The sequence below is a fragment of the Pygocentrus nattereri genome, chromosome 4 (assembly GCF_015220715.1).
Source record: "Pygocentrus nattereri isolate fPygNat1 chromosome 4, fPygNat1.pri, whole genome shotgun sequence".
Taxonomy (NCBI): Eukaryota; Metazoa; Chordata; class Actinopteri; order Characiformes; family Serrasalmidae; genus Pygocentrus; species Pygocentrus nattereri.
This window is the reverse complement of record NC_051214.1, coordinates 48,078,288-48,103,688: the sequence shown is the minus strand read 5'-3', so window position 1 is coordinate 48,103,688 and position 25,401 is coordinate 48,078,288. Positions and strand designations below refer to the sequence as shown.

The window sequence follows — 25,401 nt, the reverse complement described above, 5'->3', positions numbered from 1 at the left end:
AGCCGCGTCAGTCTCGACTGCATATGTGGACATATTTCTATATTGAGCTCTATTTACACAAAGTTAGGTTAGTTCATCATTTATGTTGAACAGACTCTCCCAAAGTTTTACGCTGCTGCGCTGACGTTGAACCGCGTGCTGCACTGGGTCGGTATGACCAACAGGTCAAAACCAGCTCTAAACAAAGTGACCGCTGGGCCCTGATTGGTGCTCTGGCTTTGCGCTTCTTTCGTTTTGACATGTTACGTTTTTATACACACAGAAAACAAAAGGAACGACAGATTTCTCAAAATGTAGGAGGAAAAAGTCGGATATTAGACTCTGAAATGTAGTGGAGTGAAAGGAAAAAGTCGCCCAGAAAGGAGAAACTTCAATAAAGTACAGATACAGGAAAAAAACTACTAAAGTACAGAAACTAATTGCATTTACTCAGTTACTCAGTTACTCAGTTACTGTCCACCACTGTTAATTTTAGACAGTTTAGGACTAAATAAGTTTGATTACATAAGCAGTGCAGCTGGGACGTTATAGCAACTCCACACAAGCAGAGGGCGTTATCTCTCTCTCTATAGGAGGCTTCCTATCAATCCCCTCCCCCGCCGCCCCGTTACACCAACAACGGGGGCGCCCGCGAGTGAACTGGAGTAAACTACGCACCAAATAACGATATAGTTTCTAATCATTTACTCAGGACGTCTCTTTAATTGTAGGAAGTAGAAGGATCGTTTAAAAGCTGCACCCACGTGCCGTGGAAGGCGTTCTAGAGCCGGTGAAAGGAGTTGGGATCTGGAATGTGCTGTTGATGAAAATACACGGGATGGCATTTTGGCTAATAATGGGAGACATATAAGTGAAGCAAAAGGAAAACTAATTCAGTATAAAGCGCTGTGACTTTACTCACAGAGTGGGCGTGCTGAAGGATAATAAGTGTTGGAATTTCTGGAAAATTTTTTGGAAATGGGTTGGGTTACAGCATTCCAGTGTCACCAAGACTGTCTTTTAGGAGGCAAAACTGAAACCCCCAACATTAACATGACAGAGTTTTGTATCATAACAGTAGGAATTAGAGTATGGATGAACTCCTTAACTGAAAATGCCTCCTGTGGAAAAATGTTAGCAAAATTAATAGGGAAGCATAAACATTCCGGTGAGTGGGAAAACCTCTAAGAAACTTGTTTTAGAGAAAAGAGCGAGTTCCTTGTGTGTGTGTGTGTGTGTGTGTGTTTTTCTTGAAAGTTTGTTCTTTCTACGTTGATTACACTATTTCTGATAAATATGTGAAAAATAAATAAAAAACTTAATTTACAAAAAAAGAAGAAAGTAGAAGGATGTGTTTCACTTAAAAACTAAATAAATAAAAACATTTTTTCCACACAAAAGGGGTTTCGGGCAGCAGGAGGCGGGGCTTTGCTGCTAGAGAGTGATGATTGATTGGCGAGCGGAGCAGCTCATTGGCTGTTCGCGATCACTGACGTCATGGATGTACATGAGGCGCCGTTTTAAGCTCAAATAACTCGAATTTGAAAGCTCTTAAAAGTATACCGACCGCGTTAAAATGTTTGTGCTGCTCGAGGTTCAGGACCAGACTGCATTCGTTTGTATTAAAGTTGTTTAAGCGTTTATAAACTGTGACTTTGCTCAAATGCTCCATAGCCACCCGTTCATTGTGGACTCGCTCGGGTGCGCCCTCTAGCGTTCGAGAGGAGCGGGGATTCTCACCTCCGCAAACCGTCTCAGCGAAAACCGTTAAAAACACAAAAACATCCGGGTTATTCGCGCTGAGCGCCGCTTCGGAGCAGCTGTTTTTCTTCCTTCACATCCGTATCATTTCACATTTTTACCCTTTACCCGGCTTCTCCGGCTTTATTCGGAGAACTGACCCTTTTATTTACGTTTCGACTGTCGAGCACGTATGGTGGATCTGGATCTGACGCCTAAAAAGAGAGAAACCAAGCAAAATAGCGCGGACGGACGGAGAGCCGCAGTGAGCCGGTGGGATAAATAATGGTCTTTTTAGCTTTGGCTTTTGGCTTTAAACTCACCCAGCACACGTTTTAGCGGGTGAATATGGAATGATTTAGTCACCCATAACGCTAGATATGACAAAAATATACGCCGAACGCGGCTTCTTTTTCGAATTTTCCGTTCCACCTTAAATGGCTTGAATGGCGCCGCAGTAACCGGCGCCAGAATGTAACCGCCGCGTCTTTTAAGGTGGAACGGACAAAATCGAATAAGAAGCCATCTTTTCAGGCGTCTTTGTTGGTTTATTTGTCGTGAGCAGTAATTAAGCTAAAAACCCGAGCTTCAGTGTATAGCCTAGTGAATAAACAAGACTATTTTGTCATCGATTATAAAAGGAAAATGCCTTTTATTAGATATTATTATTATTATTATTGTTATGTAAGTGTGGCATGAACTGGGAATTAACAGCACAGGACCTGCTTCCTTATGAGAATCAGCAGTGTGAAAGCTCAGCACTAAAGGCCAGCTTTCTGAAGTCAAGTCCACTCAACGTCCTTTATTTCAGTGTCTGGTTTATGGAGATGAAATTGTGCCAAGTTGGAAGTCAGTTTTCCTCACTACAGAGGACAAACGTGAAATGCAATGCGTACATGACATTACAGTCCCTCGTAATACACGCCAAAACGTATTTACTGAAAAAACAGTGCATGCATTTAAAGTTTTCTTAAATGCGTGGAAGCTGTGAGAAGTGGATGCAGCCCATCTTGAAATGTGAAGGACTCTGGCTGTTGCTCTCCACTGGCAGCAGATGCCTGAGCGGTGTTTGATCAATTTAATGGATCTGTTGGTTCTCGATTTGGCTCGTTTTCTGCATGTTGCTGTTTAAATGCAGGCTCACATGTGTCCAGCTGCTCTGAGGCGAAAGGTCTGAAGTACAAAAAAAGTCCATCAGGATTCTCACGCTGCAGTGGAGGTTTCGTTTTCCGTCTTGGCACTGATTTCGCGTGCCGTTTCGTGATGTTTCGTGCACTACTTTTCACTGTTGTTATTGCTTTTCAGCTGTTTAAAGTGCTGCGCAGTCTTTACCTTTCAAGGCAGATTGTGGTCAACACGGATTCAGCATTTCACCAAAGGCAGAACTTTGTGTTTTGTGTGTTTTTCAGTAGGGAGGTCTGTTTTTCATCCTGGCTTGCCTTCTTCACCTCGCTGTGGATCAGTAGTGTTGTGTGCATTGCGTTCCACATTTGTCCGCTGTAGTAATTGCTTCAAAATTTGGCAGAAATTCATCTCCATATTAATTGGCATGGCACATAATTTGCTTTCGTGTGGGCAATGCTTGGGTCACAAAGTTGGAGAAAGGAAGATCCATTCAATTGACCATTTTAGAGTGTGTAAAAATAGCCAGCTATACCTAATACTGTACAGAATGTACAGTGGTCTGCAAGAGCCATCTCAGATAGTTATGTGTAAAGCATTCGGGGAAAAAACCCACAAACACTGCGTTGCTCATAGTTACCATCCAATATATAGATGATCTAACTGTATCTTTACAGCTTAGATATCTATGACTGTGTGTATTTGTTTTTATTACAGTGACATTGTGTTTTACTGGCCACATAGATAAATAATAATAACAGCTGTGTCAGACTTTTGCTCAGTACTGCATATCGCTGCTGTTGGAAGAAAACCTTGTATCTCCAAAACAGTAACTTTACAGGAGAAGGAAAAAACTTACTTCACTTTCAATGTAAGTCAATGGAACCACAATTTCTCCCGTGTCATTTTGGGTCATTTCTTTAAGGCCATTCATCATAAAATTTACAGACAATGTAAAGAGTAACTGATACTTTCAGATTATGTCAAAAACTGAAAAATGCCAAAAAATGGAGATACAAGGTTTTCGTCCGACAGCAGCGATATGCTGATTACTTGTTTTAGGCAGGAACGTAACCATAACCAAAATATCTTTAGGGTGGACTTTCCGTTGTCCCTGGAGAAGGAAAGCAGGTTGCAATGTTGTGTTAATGAAGGATCACGTGCTTCGGAGTTCTTCCTCCAAAACCTCCTCCAAAATCAGGAGGAAAGCGAAGATGAGCTTCAGCGTTTAACTGCGCGATGTTGTGGAGAATGATGAGAAAAACACGAGTTATCTTTCTGTACTGCTGGACTGCTGAAGGATCTCGGAGATGTTGAAGAGAGCTGTTGAAGAAAACACTGGGTCTCGTTCACCAACACCTTCCCAAGTTTGTTCTCGGACGTGTTCTTGAGAAAGATCCCAAGAAAATGTATCTCAGATTCGTGCCGTGTTCTTAAAGCGCAGAGCTGCTCTCACCTTTGTGCTCGAGTGTGTGTAGACTTTGTTCTTACCTAAATAAGGAGACATTGGGGAACGTCAGAAGTGTTCTTCAGAACGGCTGGTGAACGAGGCCTGTTGAGATCTTGTGTAATTAAGCCAACCTTATACTAGAAAACTCTGAAAAGAGTAGAATTCAGACCCATTGACTCTGAAAAGACTTGGTGTCTGACGCTCTCTCACATCTGTCAGATTTTCAGTCACAAACTGATTTTGCGAGGACTGGGGGTCTTGCAGGGCCACTGTTTACAAGACTGCACCTAGATGTTTGAGATTATTGCCCATCATGCGCCTGCTGGACATTTACAAGCAGAGAAGTGCTACCCACTTCAGACCAGCTGCCCACGCCCCAGCTGCCACCACCTGCCTTGGATGAGCTGCCCACCCTACCCTGATGTTCTCATAGACTCCTAGATATTCCTAATATCAATATTACTGCTATTAATATTAGTAGTATAATCACTTGTAGGTAGTTTGACCAGAGGAGGACGGGTCCCCCCTGGTGAGCCTGGTTCCTCCCAAGGTTTCTTCCTCAGTTCTGAGGGAGGTTCTCCTCGCCACTGTTGCCCCTGGCTTGCCCACCAGGGGGTTTCTGTACATTCTTACACTCCTGTTGAAACTTTGTCTTTTCTGAAATTCTGTAAAGCTGCTTTGTGACAACATCCGTTGTAAAAAGCGCTACAAATAAATTTGATTTGATTTGATTTGAGAAGCCCTTTTCCTTCTCCGCTCTGTAGTGATAGAAACGGGATACGTTGACGTGTAAAGATCCCGGGTTCCCTGTAGAAGTGTATATTCTCGCACACCATCTAGTATTCTTTAACTAACCTGAATAACCTTTATTTACCACGGAACATGCAGTGGTCCCGCGTTGTTGACTGTGTGTTATGAACCATAAATAAGGAACAAACAAAATAAGAAACCACTGTAACAGAAACTCAGTAATGCTTTTCTCTAGTTTACATTTTAGGTAAATATATTTATTGTTGTTTTAAGTAAGACTCATGGTTTTATTCCGATATCGGAAGTTTGTCTGCGATAGTGAAATCGCTTATAAGGCGTTTTGGTGTAAGGCTGGCGTTATTCTGCCCAGACGAGGGTGAGTTGACTCAACCAGGACTCGGGAGACGTAAATTAGATTAAGAGAAGACATTATTTAGAATATTTCTTCTGGCTGGCTGTGATTCCTTTAGGACTCTGGAGTCGATAAAGGGGATTTGATAGCTGTGTAATTGGCTCATGCTGTACACTTTTTTTGTTTGTTTTTGCATTAAATTGTCTTGTAATTGTTCTCCTGACAGATGGTACAGCTGCAGCAGCGGTGATGAGCAGTAGCAGCCACCCGTTACGCCCCCTGGGCTCCGTGTCGGAGATCGATCATGTTGACCTGCTGTCTGAGCAGCTGGGGGCGCTCATACCGGGGGAGGAGTACAGCGATGTGACATTTGTGGTGGAGCAGAAACGTTTTCCGGCACATCGCGTCATTCTGGCAGCACGTTGTCACTATTTCAGGTACTCTGGGTAAAGCCTGGTCTCTGCTGTTCGACATTCGGCAGTGGTTTCCATCCCTGGTCCTGGAGAATTACCTTCCTGCAGAGTCTGGTTCCAATTAAATGCATATTTTATTAGATATTATTATAATTAATTTTGACATTCTAAAATCACTACAGCTGAATTGCCACCATCAGATCTAGTCATCATGGTGCACTGCAGCATTTTTAAACCCAGCCTGTGTATTTAAGGGATGTCAGAACCATCAAAATGATTCACACAGTCCATCATATTTGTCTTTTTTGCCAAAATTTGACTAGACACATGTCTCAATTGAAAAGCATTGCATTTTGTTTTTGCTGACTACTTTTAACTTTGCGAGCTATATGTATTGATTAATTAATTAAAATTTACCTTCTCGATTAGCAGTAATAAATGGGCCGATTGCATGATGACACATTTTTAAAATCTTCTGCTCTCTCACCATTGACACGTATTTATAAGCCTTTTTTAACGCAGAATGATTATATATTTTGAATGAAGCTTCTTTAAAGTTTCACTGTTTATCTTTGAAAAGTTCTTCATGGGCTCTTATTGCTTGGGTAACTGTTAATATCATCATCATCATTAGATAGTCAAGTGTTGATGTAATCAGTACTGATGACTGCCCTGCAGAGCTCTGCTGTACGGTGGGATGAAGGAGTCTCAGCCGCAGGCGGAGGTGTGTCTAGAGGAGACTCGAGCTGAAGCCTTCTCCATGCTGCTGGGTTACATCTACACGGGCCGGGTCAGCCTCAGTGCGGCTCGGGAGGAGGTCCTGCTGGACTTTCTGGGTTTAGCGCATCGCTACGGCCTGCAGCTCTTGGAGGACTCCACTTCTGAGTTTCTGCGAACCATCTTAAACACTCACAACGTGTGCCTGGTGTTCGACGTGGCCACTCTGTACGGTCTCAGCGCACTCAGCTCCGCCTGTTGTGCCTACATGGACCGACATGCCCCCGAGGTGCTGGCCTCAGATGGCTTCCTCTCCCTCTCTAAGGTAAAAGCCGCTTTGGGTGGTTCTGCTAAATTGTGTTACTCTGTAAAGGAGCAGTAGTCCTGTGTCTGGTTCGTCTCTACCACACTGTTCCGTGCTGTTCTTCTGTGTTAATCCCTGTATTTTTCTGACTTTCCTGTGTATTTGTAGGCAGCTTTGCTGACAGTGGTCTGTCGGGATTCCTTCGCAGCCAGCGAGAAAGAAATCTTCCAGGCTTTGTGCCGTTGGTGTCGCCAGAATGGAGAGGCAGAGGCCACGCAGGAGGTGATGTCAATGGTACGCCTGCCGCTCATGACCCTGACGGAGATGCTGAATGTGGTACGACCCTCAGGGCTGGTCAGTCCTGACGATCTACTGGATGCCATCAAGTTGCGTTCTGAAAGCAGAGACATGGATCTGAACTACCGCGGCATGCTCAGTGAGTTTAGTTTAATCTTCAGAGAGCCTCTAGATCTGTCGCTTTAAGATAAGATATCTTACCTCATCTTAATCTTCAGAGAGCCTCTAGATCTGTCGCTTTAAGATAAGATATCTTACCTCATCTTAATCTTCAGAGAGCCTCTAGATCTGTCGCTTTAAGATAAGATATCTTACCTCATCTTAATCTTCAGAGAGCCTCTAGATCTGTCGCTTTAAGATAAGATATCTTACCTCATCTTAATCTTCAGAGAGCCTCTAGATCTGTCGCTTTAAGATAAGATATCTTACCTCATCTTAATCTTCAGAGAGCCTCTAGAACTGTCGCTTTAAGATAAGATATCTTACCTCATCTTAATCTTCAGAGAGCCTCTAGATCTGTCGCTTTAAGATAAGATAAGATATCTTATCTCATCTTAATCTTCAGAGAGCCTCTAGATCTGTCGCTTTAAGATAAGATATCTTATCTCATCTTAATCTTCAGAGAGCCTCTAGATCTGTCGCTTTAAGATAAGATATCTTACCTCATCTTAATCTTCAGAGAGCCTCTAGATCTGTCGCTTTAAGATAAGATATCTTACCTCATCTTAATCTTCAGAGAGCCTCTAGATCTGTCGCTTTAAGATAAGATATCTTACCTCATCTTAATCTTCAGAGAGCCTCTAGATCTGTCGCTTTAAGATAAGATAAGATATCTTATCTCATCTTAATCTTCAGAGAGCCTCTAGATCTGTCGCTTTAAGATAAGATAAGATATCTTACCTCATCTTAATCTTCAGAGAGCCTCTAGATCTGTCGCTTTAAGATAAGATATCTTACCTCATCTTAATCTTCAGAGAGCCTCTAGATCTGTCGCTTTAAGATAAGATATCTTACCTCATCTTAATCTTCAGAGAGCCTCTAGGTCTGTCGCTTTAAGATAAGATAAGATATCTTATCTCATCTTAATCTTCAGAGAGCCTCTAGATCTGTCGCTTTAAGATAAGATATCTTACCTCATCTTAATCTTCAGAGAGCCTCTAGATCTGTCGCTTTAAGATAAGATATCTTACCTCATCTTAATCTTCAGAGAGCCTCTAGATCTGTCGCTTTAAGATAAGATATCTTATCTCATCTTAATCTTCAGAGAGCCTCTAGATCTGTCGCTTTAAGATAAGATATCTTATCTCATCTTAATCTTCAGAGAGTCTCTAGATCTGTCGCTTTAAGATAAGATATCTTATCTCATCTTAATCTTCAGAGAGCCTCTAGATCTGTCGCTTTAAGATAAGATATCTTACCTCATCTTAATCTTCAGAGAGCCTCTAGATCTGTCGCTTTAAGATAAGATATCTTACCTCATCTTAATCTTCAGAGAGCCTCTAGATCTGTCGCTTTAAGATAAGATATCTTACCTCATCTTAATCTTCAGAGAGCCTCTAGATCTGTCGCTTTAAGATAAGATATCTTACCTCATCTTAATCTTCAGAGAGCCTCTAGATCTGTCGCTTTAAGATAAGATATCTTACCTCATCTTAATCTTCAGAGAGCCTCTAGATCTGTCGCTTTAAGATAAGATAAGATATCTTACCTCATCTTAATCTTCAGAGAGTCTCTAGATCTGTCGCTTTAAGATAAGATATCTTACCTCATCTTAATCTTCAGAGAGTCTCTAGATCTGTCGCTTTAAGATAAGATATCTTACCTCATCTTAATCTTCAGAGAGTCTCTAGATCTGTCGCTTTAAGATAAGATATCTTACCTCATCTTAATCTTCAGAGAGTCTCTAGATCTGTCGCTTTAAGATAAGATAAGATATCTTACCTCATCTTAATCTTCAGAGAGCCTCTAGATCTGTCGCTTTAAGATAAGATATCTTACCTCATCTTAATCTTCAGAGAGCCTCTAGATCTGTCGCTTTAAGATAAGATATCTTACCTCATCTTAATCTTCAGAGAGCCTCTAGATCTGTCGCTTTAAGATAAGATATCTTACCTCATCTTAATCTTCAGAGAGCCTCTAGATCTGTCGCTTTAAGATAAGATAAGATATCTTACCTCATCTTAATCTTCAGAGAGTCTCTAGATCTGTCGCTTTAAGATAAGATATCTTACCTCATCTTAATCTTCAGAGAGCCTCTAGATCTGTCGCTTTAAGATAAGATATCTTACCTCATCTTAATCTTCAGAGAGCCTCTAGATCTGTCGCTTTAAGATAAGATATCTTACCTCATCTTAATCTTCAGAGAGTCTCTAGATCTGTCGCTTTAAGATAAGATATCTTACCTCATCTTAATCTTCAGAGAGTCTCTAGATCTGTCGCTTTAAGATAAGATATCTTACCTCATCTTAATCTTCAGAGAGTCTCTAGATCTGTCGCTTTAAGATAAGATATCTTACCTCATCTTAATCTTCAGAGAGCCTCTAGATCTGTCGGTTTAAGATAAGATATCTTACCTCATCTTAATCTTCAGAGAGTCTCTAGATCTGTCGCTTTAAGATAAGATAAGATATCTTACCTCATCTTAATCTTCAGAGAGCCTCTAGATCTGTCGCTTTAAGATAAGATATCTTACCTCATCTTAATCTTCAGAGAGCCTCTAGATCTGTCGCTTTAAGATAAGATATCTTACCTCATCTTAATCTTCAGAGAGCCTCTAGATCTGTCGCTTTAAGATAAGATAAGATATCTTACCTCATCTTAATCTTCAGAGAGTCTCTAGATCTGTCGCTTTAAGATAAGATAAGATATCTTACCTCATCTTAATCTTCAGAGAGTCTCTAGATCTGTCGCTTTAAGATAAGATATCTTACCTCATCTTAATCTTCAGAGAGCCTCTAGATCTGTCGCTTTAAGATAAGATATCTTACCTCATCTTAATCTTCAGAGAGCCTCTAGATCTGTCGCTTTAAGATAAGATATCTTACCTCATCTTAATCTTCAGAGAGCCTCTAGATCTGTCGCTTTAAGATAAGATAAGATATCTTACCTCATCTTAATCTTCAGAGAGTCTCTAGATCTGTCGCTTTAAGATAAGATATCTTACCTCATCTTAATCTTCAGAGAGCCTCTAGATCTGTCGCTTTAAGATAAGATATCTTATCTCATCTTAATCTTCAGAGAGCCTCTAGATCTGTCGCTTTAAGATAAGATATCTTACCTCATCTTAATCTTCAGAGAGCCTCTAGATCTGTCGCTTTAAGATAAGATATCTTACCTCATCTTAATCTTCAGAGAGCCTCTAGATCTGTCGCTTTAAGATAAGATATCTTACCTCATCTTAATCTTCAGAGAGCCTCTAGATCTGTCGCTTTAAGATAAGATAAGATATCTTACCTCATCTTAATCTTCAGAGAGTCTCTAGATCTGTCGCTTTAAGATAAGATATCTTACCTCATCTTAATCTTCAGAGAGTCTCTAGATCTGTCGCTTTAAGATAAGATATCTTACCTCATCTTAATCTTCAGAGAGTCTCTAGATCTGTCGCTTTAAGATAAGATATCTTACCTCATCTTAATCTTCAGAGAGCCTCTAGATCTGTCGCTTTAAGATAAGATATCTTACCTCATCTTAATCTTCAGAGAGCCTCTAGATCTGTCGCTTTAAGATAAGATATCTTACCTCATCTTAATCTTCAGAGAGCCTCTAGATCTGTCGCTTTAAGATAAGATATCTTACCTCATCTTAATCTTCAGAGAGCCTCTAGATCTGTCGCTTTAAGATAAGATATCTTACCTCATCTTAATCTTCAGAGAGCCTCTAGATCTGTCGCTTTAAGATAAGATAAGATATCTTACCTCATCTTAATCTTCAGAGAGTCTCTAGATCTGTCGCTTTAAGATAAGATATCTTACCTCATCTTAATCTTCAGAGAGTCTCTAGATCTGTCGCTTTAAGATAAGATATCTTACCTCATCTTAATCTTCAGAGAGCCTCTAGATCTGTCGCTTTAAGATAAGATATCTTACCTCATCTTAATCTTCAGAGAGCCTCTAGATCTGTCGCTTTAAGATAAGATATCTTACCTCATCTTAATCTTCAGAGAGCCTCTAGATCTGTCGCTTTAAGATAAGATAAGATATCTTACCTCATCTTAATCTTCAGAGAGTCTCTAGATCTGTCGCTTTAAGATAAGATATCTTACCTCATCTTAATCTTCAGAGAGTCTCTAGATCTGTCGCTTTAAGATAAGATATCTTACCTCATCTTAATCTTCAGAGAGCCTCTAGATCTGTCGCTTTAAGATAAGATAAGATATCTTACCTCATCTTAATCTTCAGAGAGCCTCTAGATCTGTCGCTTTAAGATAAGATATCTTACCTCATCTTAATCTTCAGAGAGTCTCTAGATCTGTCGCTTTAAGATAAGATATCTTACCTCATCTTAATCTTCAGAGAGTCTCTAGATCTGTCGCTTTAAGATAAGATATCTTACCTCATCTTAATCTTCAGAGAGTCTCTAGATCTGTCGCTTTAAGATAAGATATCTTACCTCATCTTAATCTTCAGAGAGCCTCTAGATCTGTCGCTTTAAGATAAGATATCTTACCTCATCTTAATCTTCAGAGAGTCTCTAGATCTGTCGCTTTAAGATAAGATAAGATATCTTACCTCATCTTAATCTTCAGAGAGCCTCTAGATCTGTCGCTTTAAGATAAGATAAGATATCTTACCTCATCTTAATCTTCAGAGAGCCTCTAGATCTGTCGCTTTAAGATAAGATATCTTACCTCATCTTAATCTTCAGAGAGTCTCTAGATCTGTCGCTTTAAGATAAGATAAGATATCTTACCTCATCTTAATCTTCAGAGAGTCTCTAGATCTGTCGCTTTAAGATAAGATATCTTACCTCATCTTAATCTTCAGAGAGCCTCTAGATCTGTCGCTTTAAGATAAGATATCTTACCTCATCTTAATCTTCAGAGAGCCTCTAGATCTGTCGCTTTAAGATAAGATAAGATATCTTACCTCATCTTAATCTTCAGAGAGCCTCTAGATCTGTCGCTTTAAGATAAGATATCTTACCTCATCTTAATCTTCAGAGAGTCTCTAGATCTGTCGCTTTAAGATAAGATATCTTACCTCATCTTAATCTTCAGAGAGCCTCTAGATCTGTCGCTTTAAGATAAGATATCTTACCTCATCTTAATCTTCAGAGAGCCTCTAGATCTGTCGCTTTAAGATAAGATAAGATATCTTACCTCATCTTAATCTTCAGAGAGCCTCTAGATCTGTCGCTTTAAGATAAGATATCTTACCTCATCTTAATCTTCAGAGAGCCTCTAGATCTGTCGCTTTACTAATGAGTCAGAAAATATAAACCCACTGGAAACTCTTCATAAAACATTTTACAGACTTGTAACATTAACAAGTAATTTCATGTACAATAATTACATATTACAAAAAATTCTGCATGTTTTATTCAGTATTTCCAGAATTCTATGAAAATAATCCATAATTTACTGTAATATGCCTATTTTTTTTATATCTACCTTAAGACTTCCTCTCCACTTTGAAATACGATGAATTCTTGGATATTAATGTGATCAACTTCATTCTTGATTTTATAAATTTATCTGAAACCAAATTTGATCAATTTCACAATCAGAACAAATCTGTAAATAAAAAAGTAGAACCGTTATGTGTTCAGACTATTTGAGCTGTAGAGGTGCTGCAACCCTTTGTGAAGTCTAGGTGATATTGGGTAATAGAGGCTGATGTGGAAGATATGGTAATGATTTAAACCACAACAGACTTGGCTGAAAATTCATCACGTGTACAGTTTGTCCGTTGTGCAGGGTAGACTGTTCAGAAGTAACGAGCATATAAAGTTCCAGCGTCAACCTTTCTACAAGGTTGGCGCTTCCGCAGAGAAAACAGCTGTGGATGATGCCAACGAAACGAAACAATCTATCCAGGCATAACCTAAACAAAAATGCGATATCTACTTTAACTAAAAGCTTAACAGAACATACTCACTGGCCACTTTATTAGGTACACCTTGCTAGTTAAAGGTTGGACCCCCTTTTGCCTTCAGAACTGCCTTAATTCTTCGTGGCAGACTTTCAACAAGGTGTTGGAAACGTTCCTCAGAGATTCTGGTTGGTTATTTGAGTTCCTGTTGTCTTTCTATCATCTGGAACCAGTCTGCCCATTCTCCTCTGACCTCTCACATCAACAAGGCATTTTCGTCCACACGACTGACCGCTCACTGGATGTTTCCTCTTTTTCGGACCGTTCTCTGTAAACCCTAGAGATGGTTGAGCGTGAAAATCCCAGCAGATCAGCAGTTTCTGAAATACTCAGACCAGCCCGTCTGGCACCAACAACCACGCCACGTTCAAAGCCCCTTAAATCCCCTTTCTTCCCCGTTCTGATGCTCGGTCTGCACTTCAGCAAGTCGTCTTGACCACCTCTACATGCCTAAATGCACTGAGTTGCAGCCGTGTGATTGGCTGATTAGCTATTTGTGTTAACAAGCAATTGAACAAATTACACTCACCGGCCACTTTATTAGGTATGTTTGTATGCAGCACCGTTCTCTTACCTAGAGCGTTTAATAAAGTGCTTCCTACGTTTTGTTTGTGTATGGGCACATCCAAACTGTCCTTCACATTTCCCTATGTTTTAAAAAGCTACCAGCTGGACTTAACTTGCCAAGACTTGACAAGATTACCAACAGGGATGCAAAGGATTTTAAGCTGAGCTCTTAATTGTGCAAAATATTATAAAGCCGTTTTTCTACAGCATCTCCTTTACAAACACTACAGCAACAGCAGACGACACGTCTTTATATATATGTGCAAAAGGATCGCCGCTTGCATAAATTCTAGCAGTGTGTCAGAGCGTGGTGGTGTTTGGAGGGGTGTTGGGTGGTTGTGGTGCCACATCACCTTATATCTGTATGATTATTAATAAATGATGAGCTGTGACTTTAATAACAAAGTGAAAAAGAAATAATAATGTGTCTCCTGGAGAAGTGGGGGTGGTGGTGTGGCCAAGGAATGTTGGCCCAGGAATTAAATATATAAATAAACAAACAAATAAATAAATATATGTCCAGGATGCCTCATATTTGAAAAGTGGTGATCAGATCTTGAGGCAGAAACACATGATATTGAATAAAACCCTGAAAAACTACCATCTGGTAATTCTCTGATTCAAATTTATGCATGCAGTTTTGCATGAGCCTATACATTTAGTTTGGTGCAGATTTTTTAGGTTTTGTGAAATGAAAATGAGTTGATAAAATCTTGTAAAGGTTATCTTAAAGAGTCCATATAATGGAAAACTTTTATTTATTTATTTATTTATTTTTAAGGGTTTAATGTTTGATGTAAACTCTACCATTTATAAAAAATATCCATCAATCCATACAGCCCATATATATATATAAGCTGAACTGCAAAAACATTTGCTTCTGTTACGTCACAAAAGCCAAAGCATTTACATTTTTCCACCTATTCAGACTATGGCACCATATGGGCCCTTTAATGCCTGGTATGCTTTGTTGACCTAGCAGTTAAACTTGTGTGTTTTTCTGTGTTTCTGTGTAGTTCCTGAGGAGAACATTGCTACAATGAAGTACGGAGCTCAGGTGGTGAAAGGTGAGTTGAAGTCGGCGCTACTGGATGGAGACACTCAGAACTACGACCTGGACCACGGCTTCTCTCGACACCCCATTGAAGAGGACGGCCGAGCGGGGATCCAGGTGAAGCTCGGCCAGGCCTTCATCATCAACCACATCCGCATCCTTCTGTGGGATCGGGACAGCAGGTACACCACCCACCAACTTCAAACCAACACCCGAAAAGACATTAAAGTGATAGTTACGTCAAAAATCATATTTGACAGTTTTCCCCTAAACTGAAATGTAGGCAATTAGTAAAGAGATGGTGTCTGAAGTTTCTACAGCAAAGCTGTGGGAGCATATAGCCCAAAAATTTGCATTGTGGAAACTGCATGGTTACATCATCACACACTTTCCCCAAACCATATCAAGTCTTTACGTGAAAAGTAAGTGTATCATATCAGTATATCGTTATTGCTCATAATTAAACAGGCTGTTTTTGTCACTGTGCCTTTAAGACTGATGAATGTAAATGGGCTCTGTTCTGATTGGCTGTACTGCATTCAGAAAGCAATTCAAGCCATTAGAGTCTAATTGCAATGAAAAGCGTTTCTGTGAAACAAGAACTCCAGCTCCCTTATCATTCATTGGCCAATGTATCAGCAAAATGTGTTTTGTCATTGGTGGATACGACTCAATGGGGAAAATACATCAGTATTTATAAAGACGTAACTAACACGAAATTAATATTGTTTCTACACATTTAGCTAATGAGCACTCAGCATTTAAAAGCAAATATTTGTGAATCTATAGCGTCTGGTCATTTTTAGAGTTCTGTCTCGCAGTTTTGTGATCCCCGACTTGAACTTGTGGTCTGAATGCATCATAACGGCAGCAGTGAGCGGTGTTTTCAGCAGTACTACGCAATCTGCTCCGCACCAACCATTATTTACATGAATGTGTAATCATGGATTAAAAAGTTAACGTATGACGAAAAAACACAAACAAACCATTAAGAATTGTTGTTGGTTCTTGGGGGTTTGTGATGCGTTTTGGCTTTTCCCGATGGGTTGATAATATAAAGGATCCTAATGGTTTACCAGGTGACCCGACTGATTCCAGATACATTTCTAATTATGTTTGGAAACTAGTGGTCTCTAATGGTAACCATTAGGAGGCAAAAAGCATTCAATTACAATCCTAGTGGTCTTTATTCAGCTGGGGCTACCGTGGTGCTAAAACATTAATGTAACAGTAAACTTACCGACGTCATAACCTGTAATCAAAGCGCTCCGTGATCTCGAGCCTTTTAATCTTCCCTGTTTTTTCCACACTCTTCTGTACGACGGCATTTTAGGACCCTTGTTATTAAAACAGTAGACTTTGAGAATAAAGCCATACTATTTCGATGGTAATATCGTAGAATTACAGTGGGATATTACCAGGAAGGGTCGCAATATTATGGCCAGAGGGTTTGCAAAAGAAAGGTAACAAACCCCCTCCTGTTAAAATGAGGCACGTTGAGGAGCGTCTCCATGTCTCTGCTGACACATCAGCACCAGCCTGTTATTAGTATAAGAAACGGTTGAGATGGCTGTGCAAGAAAATGTGTTTATTTAGACTAAAGGCTCAGATGGAAATTCTGTTTTGTTGAAGGAGAATCGCAGGCACTGACCGTCTACACGGCTATCGGGGCTACATCTCCGTTCAAAGAGAGCATGAAGTATCGCAGACAGTAGCCACGGTTACGTGCAGCCTAATAATCTGTTAATAATCCGACTAATTGCTCAATCGGAATAGAATACGTCCATGTAAACACCTCAATCGGAATAGTCTAGTCCGATTGAGGCCATTCAGAATACGATTTCTATCCGATTGAATGAGGTGGGTAAACCTGTAAATAATCCGTTAAATAGAAGAATAATAGCCATATAAAGGCCTGAATCCGATTACATTCCCTATCGGAACGTGCAAGTACGTTCTGCGCATGTGTGTCACATCATAGTGAAAAGGTTTATACCGTTCAACACGGCGGAGCAGAAACTGGTCTGTAGAGGAGACGAAGTTTATACTCTGGGACTGGTGGGACGGACGTCCAGCTTATGTGTCTCTGAGCACAACGTCTTCCGTTATAAGTGCATGTGAAGGACGTTTTCCTGAGTCTGACATCAGTTTAAAGCAAGTAAAAACACAAGCACTGCTCACTGCTGCTCATCTCATTCTGACTGCACGTCACGTGATGTTCGCTGTCATGGTAACGTTTACTCTAAGCGCTCCTTCAGGCATGCGTGGCATTTCACACACCTCAACACCTCAGTCTGAATCTGTAATCTGATTGTATTCAATCGGATTGGCAAAAATCTTTGCATGTAAACACAGCCAGTGATGTTGATACTCAGAATGATCGATCCACAAGGAGACAACTCCGCCTCGCTCTGCGTCTTCGCCGTTGTAGCAACCCGGACCCCAACTTGTTTTGTCAGCCCCCCTACAGTTAGTGCACTTTATCCTTGAAAAATTGCGAGTTTATTCTCCTAACTTTACATCTTTAATCATGAAATATTACAACTTTATTCTCAAAGTCTTACTATTTTTTATTTTTATTAACCTAAAACGGCCTCATAGTTCTGTTTACTCAGCAACGTTACTGTGGTTTTTACTCCCAAGCCCACCTTCTACGGGGGCGTTCCTGGGGGCGTGTCTCACAGAAACGCCCTCATATGGTTCTGCAATCTCCTCATTCAAGCTGAAACACTTCTCATAACTTCAGCTTGAATGGGCAGGGCTAAACAGCTATAGCTTGAATAAGTGAATATACATAGATGAAGGTTGTGACCTCACAACAGAAGTAAATTCAAATCGAGCCGTTTATATATGGACTAGAAGTGTTTACATCACACTCTGTGCTTTCAAAAAAGCCAGAAAGATTTGTTTTTAAGGGCTGCTTATCCAGGAGTTGTTAGTTTAGATGTGGTCAAGGAGAAAACTGAATTTGTATTTTGGCTGAACTGTTCCTTTAATATAAAAATATTGCATCAAATCATTTCTCTGGGCTTCTCTTTCTCTCTTTGTAGGTCCTACTCATATTACATAGAAGTGTCTATGGATGAGCTGGACTGGGTGCGAGTGGTGGATCACTCAAAGTTCCTTTGCCGCTCCTGGCAGAATCTCTACTTTCCTCCCCGAGTGTGCAGGTAAACGGTTTCCTTCCAAAACAGCCACCCACACATACTGTATGGACAAAAGTATTGGGACATCTACACGTTACACCTACAGGAGCCCTTTTAAATCCATAGGCATTGTGGTTGAACATAGTCCTGTTCACGGTTCACACAAGGTTGAAAGCATACAGTTGGCCGGAACGTCTTGCTCTGCTGAACCTCGTATCTCCAAAATTGAAACTTTAGAGGAGAAAGAAAAAACATATAATGCAAGTCAAGGGAACCAGACATCTTTCCAAGTCATTTTGGGCTGTTTGTTTTGCTCCATTCATAATAAAATTTACACACAATGTAAAGGGCATTTTCACTCACATTTGAAGTCACTGAGTTGATTCAGTGTGATGTTTGTGTTGCAGGTACGTGCGCATTGTTGGAACACACAATACTGTAAACAAGGTCTTCCATCTTGTGGCCTTTGAGTGCATGTTCACTCAGCATCCCTTCACCCTGGAGAAAGGGCTTCTGGGTAAGAGTCGCAGCTACTTAATGCTTCGTTGTAGTAAGACGGTGCAAACGACTGATTTCCATGAGCTGCTGTATGGCTGAATACATTCAGTAATATATTATTCATTCTCTCAGCGCAATTTACATCTTTAGCCCTTTTTAAAATGCAAAATCACATTCAGTAGCTTCTTATTCAGGGATTATATGGAAAACAAGCTGACTGAGTTATTCTCAAAGGAGAATTACAGAATTTCTGCATAAATAAGTGGTTAACTAAACCGATTCGTTCAGAGTGGTTTGCTGTGAAATGCTCCGTTCTAGAGAATCTCGAGTCAGAATTGTTCACAGTGGTGGTGACGGGAGCCAGACATCCACCTGTGAAAGCTCCCTTATAGAAATATGTTACATGAAATGGTTATTAAAACACTGCCTGATGTCTGAGACACTGGTTTATGATGGTTTTGACAAAATATTGGCCTAAATTGTATTGTTGAAATCCATTCATGGTGAAGGGATACAAAATAGTCCCCAGATGTTCCATTAAAGTTTTCCACTATTTTGCCTTCATCAATATTCCATATAAAACCAAACCTCAGAGTATACATGTAGGTTCACTGGTGGTTTTGGATGATAAATAAAATGGAAAAAAAATAGGGAATACATTTGTAGGCAGAGATTCCTAGTTCCACCACCAAAAAACATCCCTACAATGAACGTTTTCACGCGAAACCACTCCGAATGACTTCACGTCTTGTTGATTAAATTAAGCAGAAATGTAGAAAAATTGGTACCTTTAACTTACCGGCATGATGAATTGAAGCCTGGAGCCACCGTGCATTTAAGGTGTTAATGTTGCATTTAAATAGCATTATATTTTATGTTTTTGTATTTATTATTTGTTCCATTTTATTGTTATTTTAACACCTGTCCGTTTGTAGCGTGCCAGGCTGGACATCCATGAATGCATCCAGTTGTACTGTCTGCAGTATGGGTGTGTAAAATGTGACATCTCTAAGTGACCTGTCTGATTTAGTTGTCTGTCTCTGCAGTGGCCACTGAGAATGTGGCCACAGTTTCAGCGTGTGCGAGTGTGATAGAGGGAGTGAGCCGCAGTCGGAACGCTCTGCTGAATGGAGACACGCGCAACTATGACTGGGACTCGGGCTACACCTGCCATCAGCTGGGCTCTGGAGCCATAGTCATCCAGCTTGCGCAGCCTTACATCATCGATTCTCTGCGGTAAGGCGTGAATAATTCATTTCTCTTCACTTATTAATTATTAATATTTCTTAAAGCCAATGACACTTTACAGAAGTCACAAAATAGATAATCAACAATAATCAAAAATGCCTTGTAACTAACAGAGTCAAAGCTAAAGAAAGTCTCAACTCGGAGCCTGCCTTTATCAGCAGAAAGACAAGATTAAGAAGAAGACAAAAAAACACACACACACAATATTTTGGTGGTGACCATGGCACAGAGTCAGTAACTGCCCCTGAAAGAGTCCTTATTCACTGGCAAAGGTCCCTCTTGGCTTTGGAGAGCCTTCATTACTACAGAGTAGCATAACATATGGCCAGTTCAGGCAGCCTCGTACGATAGAGTCTGGCTGCAGACATGCACCCTCGGCCCCAGTGACGTCGGGCGCGCGGGCGCTCTGGGCCCCAGTGACGTCGGGCGCGCGGGCGCTCTGGGCCCCAGTGACGTCGGGCGCGCGGGCGCTCTGGGCCCCAGTGACGTCGGGCGCGCGGGCGCTCTGGGCCCCAGTGACGTCGGGCGCGCGGGCGCTCTGGGCCCCAGTGACGTCGGGCGCGCGGGCGCTCTCGGCCCCAGTGACGTCGGGCGCGCGGGCGCTCTCGGCCCCAGTGACGTCGGGCGCGCGGGCGCTCTCGGCCCCAGTGACGTCGGGCGCGCGGGCGCTCTCGGCCCCAGTGACGTCGGGCGCGCGGGCGCTCTCGGCCCCAGTGACGTCGGGCGCGCGGGCGCTCTCGGCCCCAGTGACGTCGGGCGCGCGGGCGCTCTCGGCCCCAGTGACGTCGGGCGCGCGGGCGCTCTCGGCCCCAGTGACGTCGGGCGCGCGGGCGCTCTCGGCCCCAGTGACGTCGGGCGCGCGGGCGCTCTCGGCCCCAGTGACGTCGTGCGCGCGGGCGCTCTCGGCCCCAGTGACGTCGGGCGCGCGGGCGCTCTCGGCCCCAGTGACGTCGGGCGCGCGGGCGCTCTCGGCCCCAGTGACGTCGGGCGCGCGGGCGCTCTCGGCCCCAGTGACGCTGTAGAGTAACGGGCATCAAGCGGCCAGTTAACACACACAGAGCACAGAGAAAACAGTGATGACTTGGATGATTAGGTTTCAAAAGCTAAACCAACAGTATACCGATGAAGCTGTTACGACAAGAGTAGATATTTTACTCACATCCTCAGAAGATGCGTTCTTCACCAGGTTTTGACTGAGTTGTGTTTGAACGGTCTTTCAAAGCATTCACAATCATCAGATTCACCCTTTCAGGCAGGGGGTCTAAAGCACAGCCCACGTGACAAATTGTTGTAAATGTGTGCAATTGCACATTTCTACCAGAGAGGTTTCCAAATCCCCAAAACACGATTTTTGAATGATTGAGTCTTGAATGTAGTGCACCAGAAAGAGCCCCCAGGGCAGAGAGGGATCTTTCCCAGTGGCTGACCGCTCTGGGACAGTTAAGTCAGTCTGTAGCGTGGTCTGGAGAGTTTTGACCCTCACCACCAAAGGAAGCGTGTGTGTGTGTGTGTGTTTTAAGTTGAGGTTAAATTTCTTCACTTAAAATGATAAATTTCATATCTGAATATAAATTTCTTTAGATCTGTTTAAGACAGTGTTTTAAGACATAATTAAAATCATGGCTTTTGTTATTTAAAGCTTGTTTGATGTAAAAACATTTAACTGTTCTGCTCTAGGGCACATGAAAATGATTTATTCCTGGAATTATCATCCTCAGACTTTTTACTCGTCCGACTGAATATGTATTTTTCTGTGAAAAGAAGTGTGTCCAAACTTTTGACTCGCACTGCATTTAGAAGCGCGTCGCAGTTAAAGGATAACGGCTCATTTTTAACATTTAGCCTGCTGCTGTGGGACTGTGACGAGAGATCCTACAGTTACTACATCGAAGTTTCCACCGATCAGCAGCACTGGATTAAAGTAGTGGATCGTACCAAAGTGGCATGTCGGTGAGTGTTTACATCTGCCTCCGTCTTTAACTCATCACCACTATAACAAGCTTTCACTTATCAGACTCTCTGTGCTTTACAGATCCTGGCAGACACTGAAGTTTGACAAGCATGCAGCTTCTTTTGTTCGCATAGTGGGAACTCACAATACTGCCAACGAGGTAGGAAAACGCGCTCCGCAGTAAGGCTGGGCAGTAGAGCATCACGGTACTTGAGGTTTTTGCTGGTAACATAATGCTCTTAATCGAATAACAGTGGACAGTGAGTGGACACAGTGTTTAAAAACTCCAGCAGCGCTGCTGTGTCTGGTCCACTCGTACCAGCACAACGCACACTAACACACCACCACCACGTCAGTGTTACTGCAGTGCTGAGAATGACCCACCACACAAATAGTACCTGCTCTGTGAGGGTCCAGGGGGATCCTGACCACTGAAGAACAGGGTAACAGAGTATCAGAGAAACAGATGGACTACAGTCTGTAACTGTAGATCTACAGAGTGAAACTATACGGTCAGTGGAGCTGATAAAGTGGACAATGAGTGCAGAAACAAGGAGGTGGTCAGAGTGTTCTGCCTGATCGTGTATATTGAGTGACAAAGTAGCTGAATTCACTAATTAGTACAGCTGTCTAGATACTTTCTGGACAGGTAGTAGGACAGAAACAATAACGTACCATCATACTGCCTACGCTTACGCATAAATCATGCTTTTTAATGTTTTCGCAGGTTTTCCACTGTGTGCACTTTGAATGTCCTGCTCAGCTGGACACTGAGGTAAAAGAAGGGAGTCCAGGGAATTCCTGGCCTGAGGCGGGCACGTCCACTCAGCAGCTCCGGCCTCCACGTCCCGCCCGGTCACACAGCCTGCTGCCCTCCCAGACACCTTCGTCTTCATCATCCTCCTCCTCCTCCCCTGCACAGCACTAACTGCTGCACTGAAACGTTCAGTACTATACAGAAGTCAGTCCTGTGCAAAAGACCATTTGTTTATTTCATTTCCAGTCTAAATGACTCGAGTACAGATTTCAAAGTGAAAAATTTTCAAGTGATTTTTCAGAAAAACACAAACACCTGTGGATGTTTTCAGATCTGAAGCAGCTCGATTTTCTCCTCTCTCTCAAAGATGAAAGCTTCAAGTGCTGTTTATCTGATGAGGACGGTGTCTACCAGGTCTTCCAGGTGGTTGTTAGGAGTCACGTTTTCTCTGTAGCTTTCAAACAGTTTCTGAACATTTGGAGACTCCTGTTTCTCCTTCATATGCAAGTGGATTATCTTATGTCTAATCTCAGAAATCTCTCCTGAAAAATGTCCTCAAAGGCCGTTTTGACTGGAAATTAAATGAACAATGGGTGGTTTCTGGCTTTTGAATAGTACCGTAGATGTCCTGGAAGTGGCCTCGAGTTGCTGTGGAGAAACTATACGCTGCTAACTTTTTTCACTATGGATGAAAGCAGCTCAGGTCTATCTTTATTTCTGGGCTGCGTAGCGCTTTAGGCTAAATGACACATTTGGTAAACATCACAGTATTTCCACAAAAAGGAGTTATTGCTCTGTAGAATAGCACTTAAGTGATTCCTCCTGTAGGATTTCATACTGCATTTTGCTGTTGTAACCGTTACCCAGCAATGCTCATCCACGTATGATTAGGAATAAGCTCTGTTTATGTATGATTATGTTTATCTGATTGCAGGTCTTATTTATTAGTGTATATTGTGTTATTTAGATATTTGTGAACGTGGTTTCTTTTGGATTTTCAATATCTCTTAAAACAAAACATGTTGTATTTATTCCGATTTTCTTTGTTTTATTGCTCAAATTGCTGTATTGGTTCTGAATTCAGTACTTCAGTATTTGCTTTAGAGAAATCTTTAACTTTTTCCTTAAAGATCCACTTGCACTTTGGGAATTGAAGTGGGCTTAACCAAGTTATGCATTAGTATTGAAGCCTTTCGGTACTGCTTAGAGCTCCAGTGCACTGCTCGCTGACACTGTAGTCGGCGTGTGAATGGTAATTGAATGCCTACTTGTAGAACGTACTACTATTAGAGAGTTAGCTGTATCCTTTATGTGCTTTCAGGGCTGAGCGTGCTGCGTCCTGCTGAGACTGACCCACTCGTACTGCGTCCGCGCTCTCTCGGTCTAAACTGGTCTTCCATCCACCCAGTTCACTATCGCTATACTGTCCCCTTGCCGTTTGGTTCATTCTTGTGATACATACAGTGTAAACTGGTTGGATTATTACAAGTAAACCTGGACGATTTTACTCCAAATTTTCCGTCTTAAGTCACACATTCTCAAATGGCTGAAGTCTTCAAAATATAAATATTTAAATATAAAATGAATATTTATAAAACGGTTGTATGCAAAGGTTTGGGTGCCCCTGGTCAAGTGATACGTTGACTTTCTGAGTGAAAGGTCTGCACGTTTTAATGCACAATTGAATTCAACATATCGGATAAGAAATAAGACATAAAGTGGCCTAAAACTCTTAGAGATGGTGCATTAAAATGTGCAGAAAAAGGTTTGTAGGATGTGTGAACAAAACTTGCTTGACTGGGGTGTTTAAGCTTTTGTATATAATTTGCAAAATATAGTACTAAATGTAGTATGTAGTGCGAAATATAGAAATATAAAAATATATTATTAAATCAAATTAACTCTCAAAACATGCTGATGGCAATTGAGGTTTTTTTCTTTTCCCTTGTGTCGCATGACATTGTTGTTGTTTTGGTCCACTTTGGTTAGAGTTTAAAAGGGAAGCTTTCGAGTTAAGCGGCTGAACAGTTAAGAGTATTATAAACTGCTTTAGTTCTAATAAAAATCAGCAAAGAATGATATCAGTGTTGAGAATTAGGGTAAAAAGTGCCAAAAACGTTAAACTACACAACTAACAATAATAAATAATGAAGACACTGCGATGGTTTTAACCTAAAGTTATAGCCAACTGATGCAGTTATCCACAAAAATGTATGTAGTGAAAACTGTTACTTCGAGAAGTTTGAACATAAAGGTTGCATAAACCTAGCTAAGGGCAAGGAGGACGTGTTAAAGGTAGTATTGAAATGGGCCTGAAATTTGGGGTCGCGGTGGATTTGGTGGGGTCTGACTGATGCTTACAGGCCTTTTTCTTGCTTTCCTGTCCTCTTTTCTCCCCTCGTTTCTCTTTCTGTGTCATTTTTAAGGAAGGCATTAACTGTGTACACTTTTGCAGCACAGTCTGCATGGTTCGTTTTCGGAGAAGCCTCCGAGTCTTTAGGTAGATATAAACTTTATTAATCTTGAAGGAAATTGCAAATCGCTTTTAAAGGCATGCATCCTCATTTGTACCTGTGTTGAGTTGAATAAAAGTCATTTTTCAGAGTTAAAAGGCTCCGTTTCGCTTCTGTCAGTGTCCTGTTTTAGATGTAGACGGTGGTTTTGCAGCTTTTTCTGTCTGATGAGGGATCAGTTCTGTCTGATGAGGGATCAGTTCTGTCTGATGAGGGATCAGTACTTATGTTTTCCATTTTGAGAATCCTCAGAAATCCCCTTAAAACGGCTAATTCAGTTTTATGAAATTGAAAGTTGAAAGGGATGTTTTTATCCTGCTCATCATGCAAACAGGCTCAGTAAAAACAACTCCGTAACATGATGGATCAATTATTTCAGTCTGATAAATTATCGGTTTATATCTTAAGTTTATCCAGGACCCTTACTCACTGGGGCAGTCGTGGGCTGGAGGTT

At 41.5% G+C, this 25,401-nt stretch overlaps 1 protein-coding gene and 1 long non-coding RNA gene across 2 annotated transcripts in view; one reads left to right on the top strand and one right to left on the bottom strand.

Annotated features, from left to right (window-relative positions):
• The first annotated feature begins 1,759 nt into the window (after positions 1-1,759).
• LOC108426280 (BTB/POZ domain-containing protein 9) lies at positions 1,760-25,045 on the top strand. The gene is made up of 11 exons (XM_017695642.2): positions 1,760-1,992; positions 5,620-5,830; positions 6,485-6,848; positions 6,996-7,263; positions 14,797-15,016; positions 17,885-18,004; positions 18,388-18,497; positions 19,525-19,714; positions 21,569-21,676; positions 21,759-21,837; positions 22,405-25,045. Exons 2-11 carry the CDS (start codon positions 5,643-5,645, stop codon positions 22,603-22,605), a joined length of 1,848 nt encoding a protein of 615 aa, XP_017551131.1. The 5' UTR covers positions 1,760-1,992; positions 5,620-5,642; the 3' UTR covers positions 22,606-25,045.
• Positions 17,808-25,401, bottom strand: part of LOC108426282 — a 9,955-nt gene continuing 2,361 nt past the window's right edge. Inside the window, exons 2-3 of the long non-coding RNA XR_005130196.1 lie at positions 18,344-18,573; positions 17,808-18,211 (exon numbers count right to left, since the gene is read on the bottom strand). This is a non-coding gene — a long non-coding RNA (uncharacterized LOC108426282). The remainder of the gene's footprint in view (positions 18,212-18,343; positions 18,574-25,401) is intronic.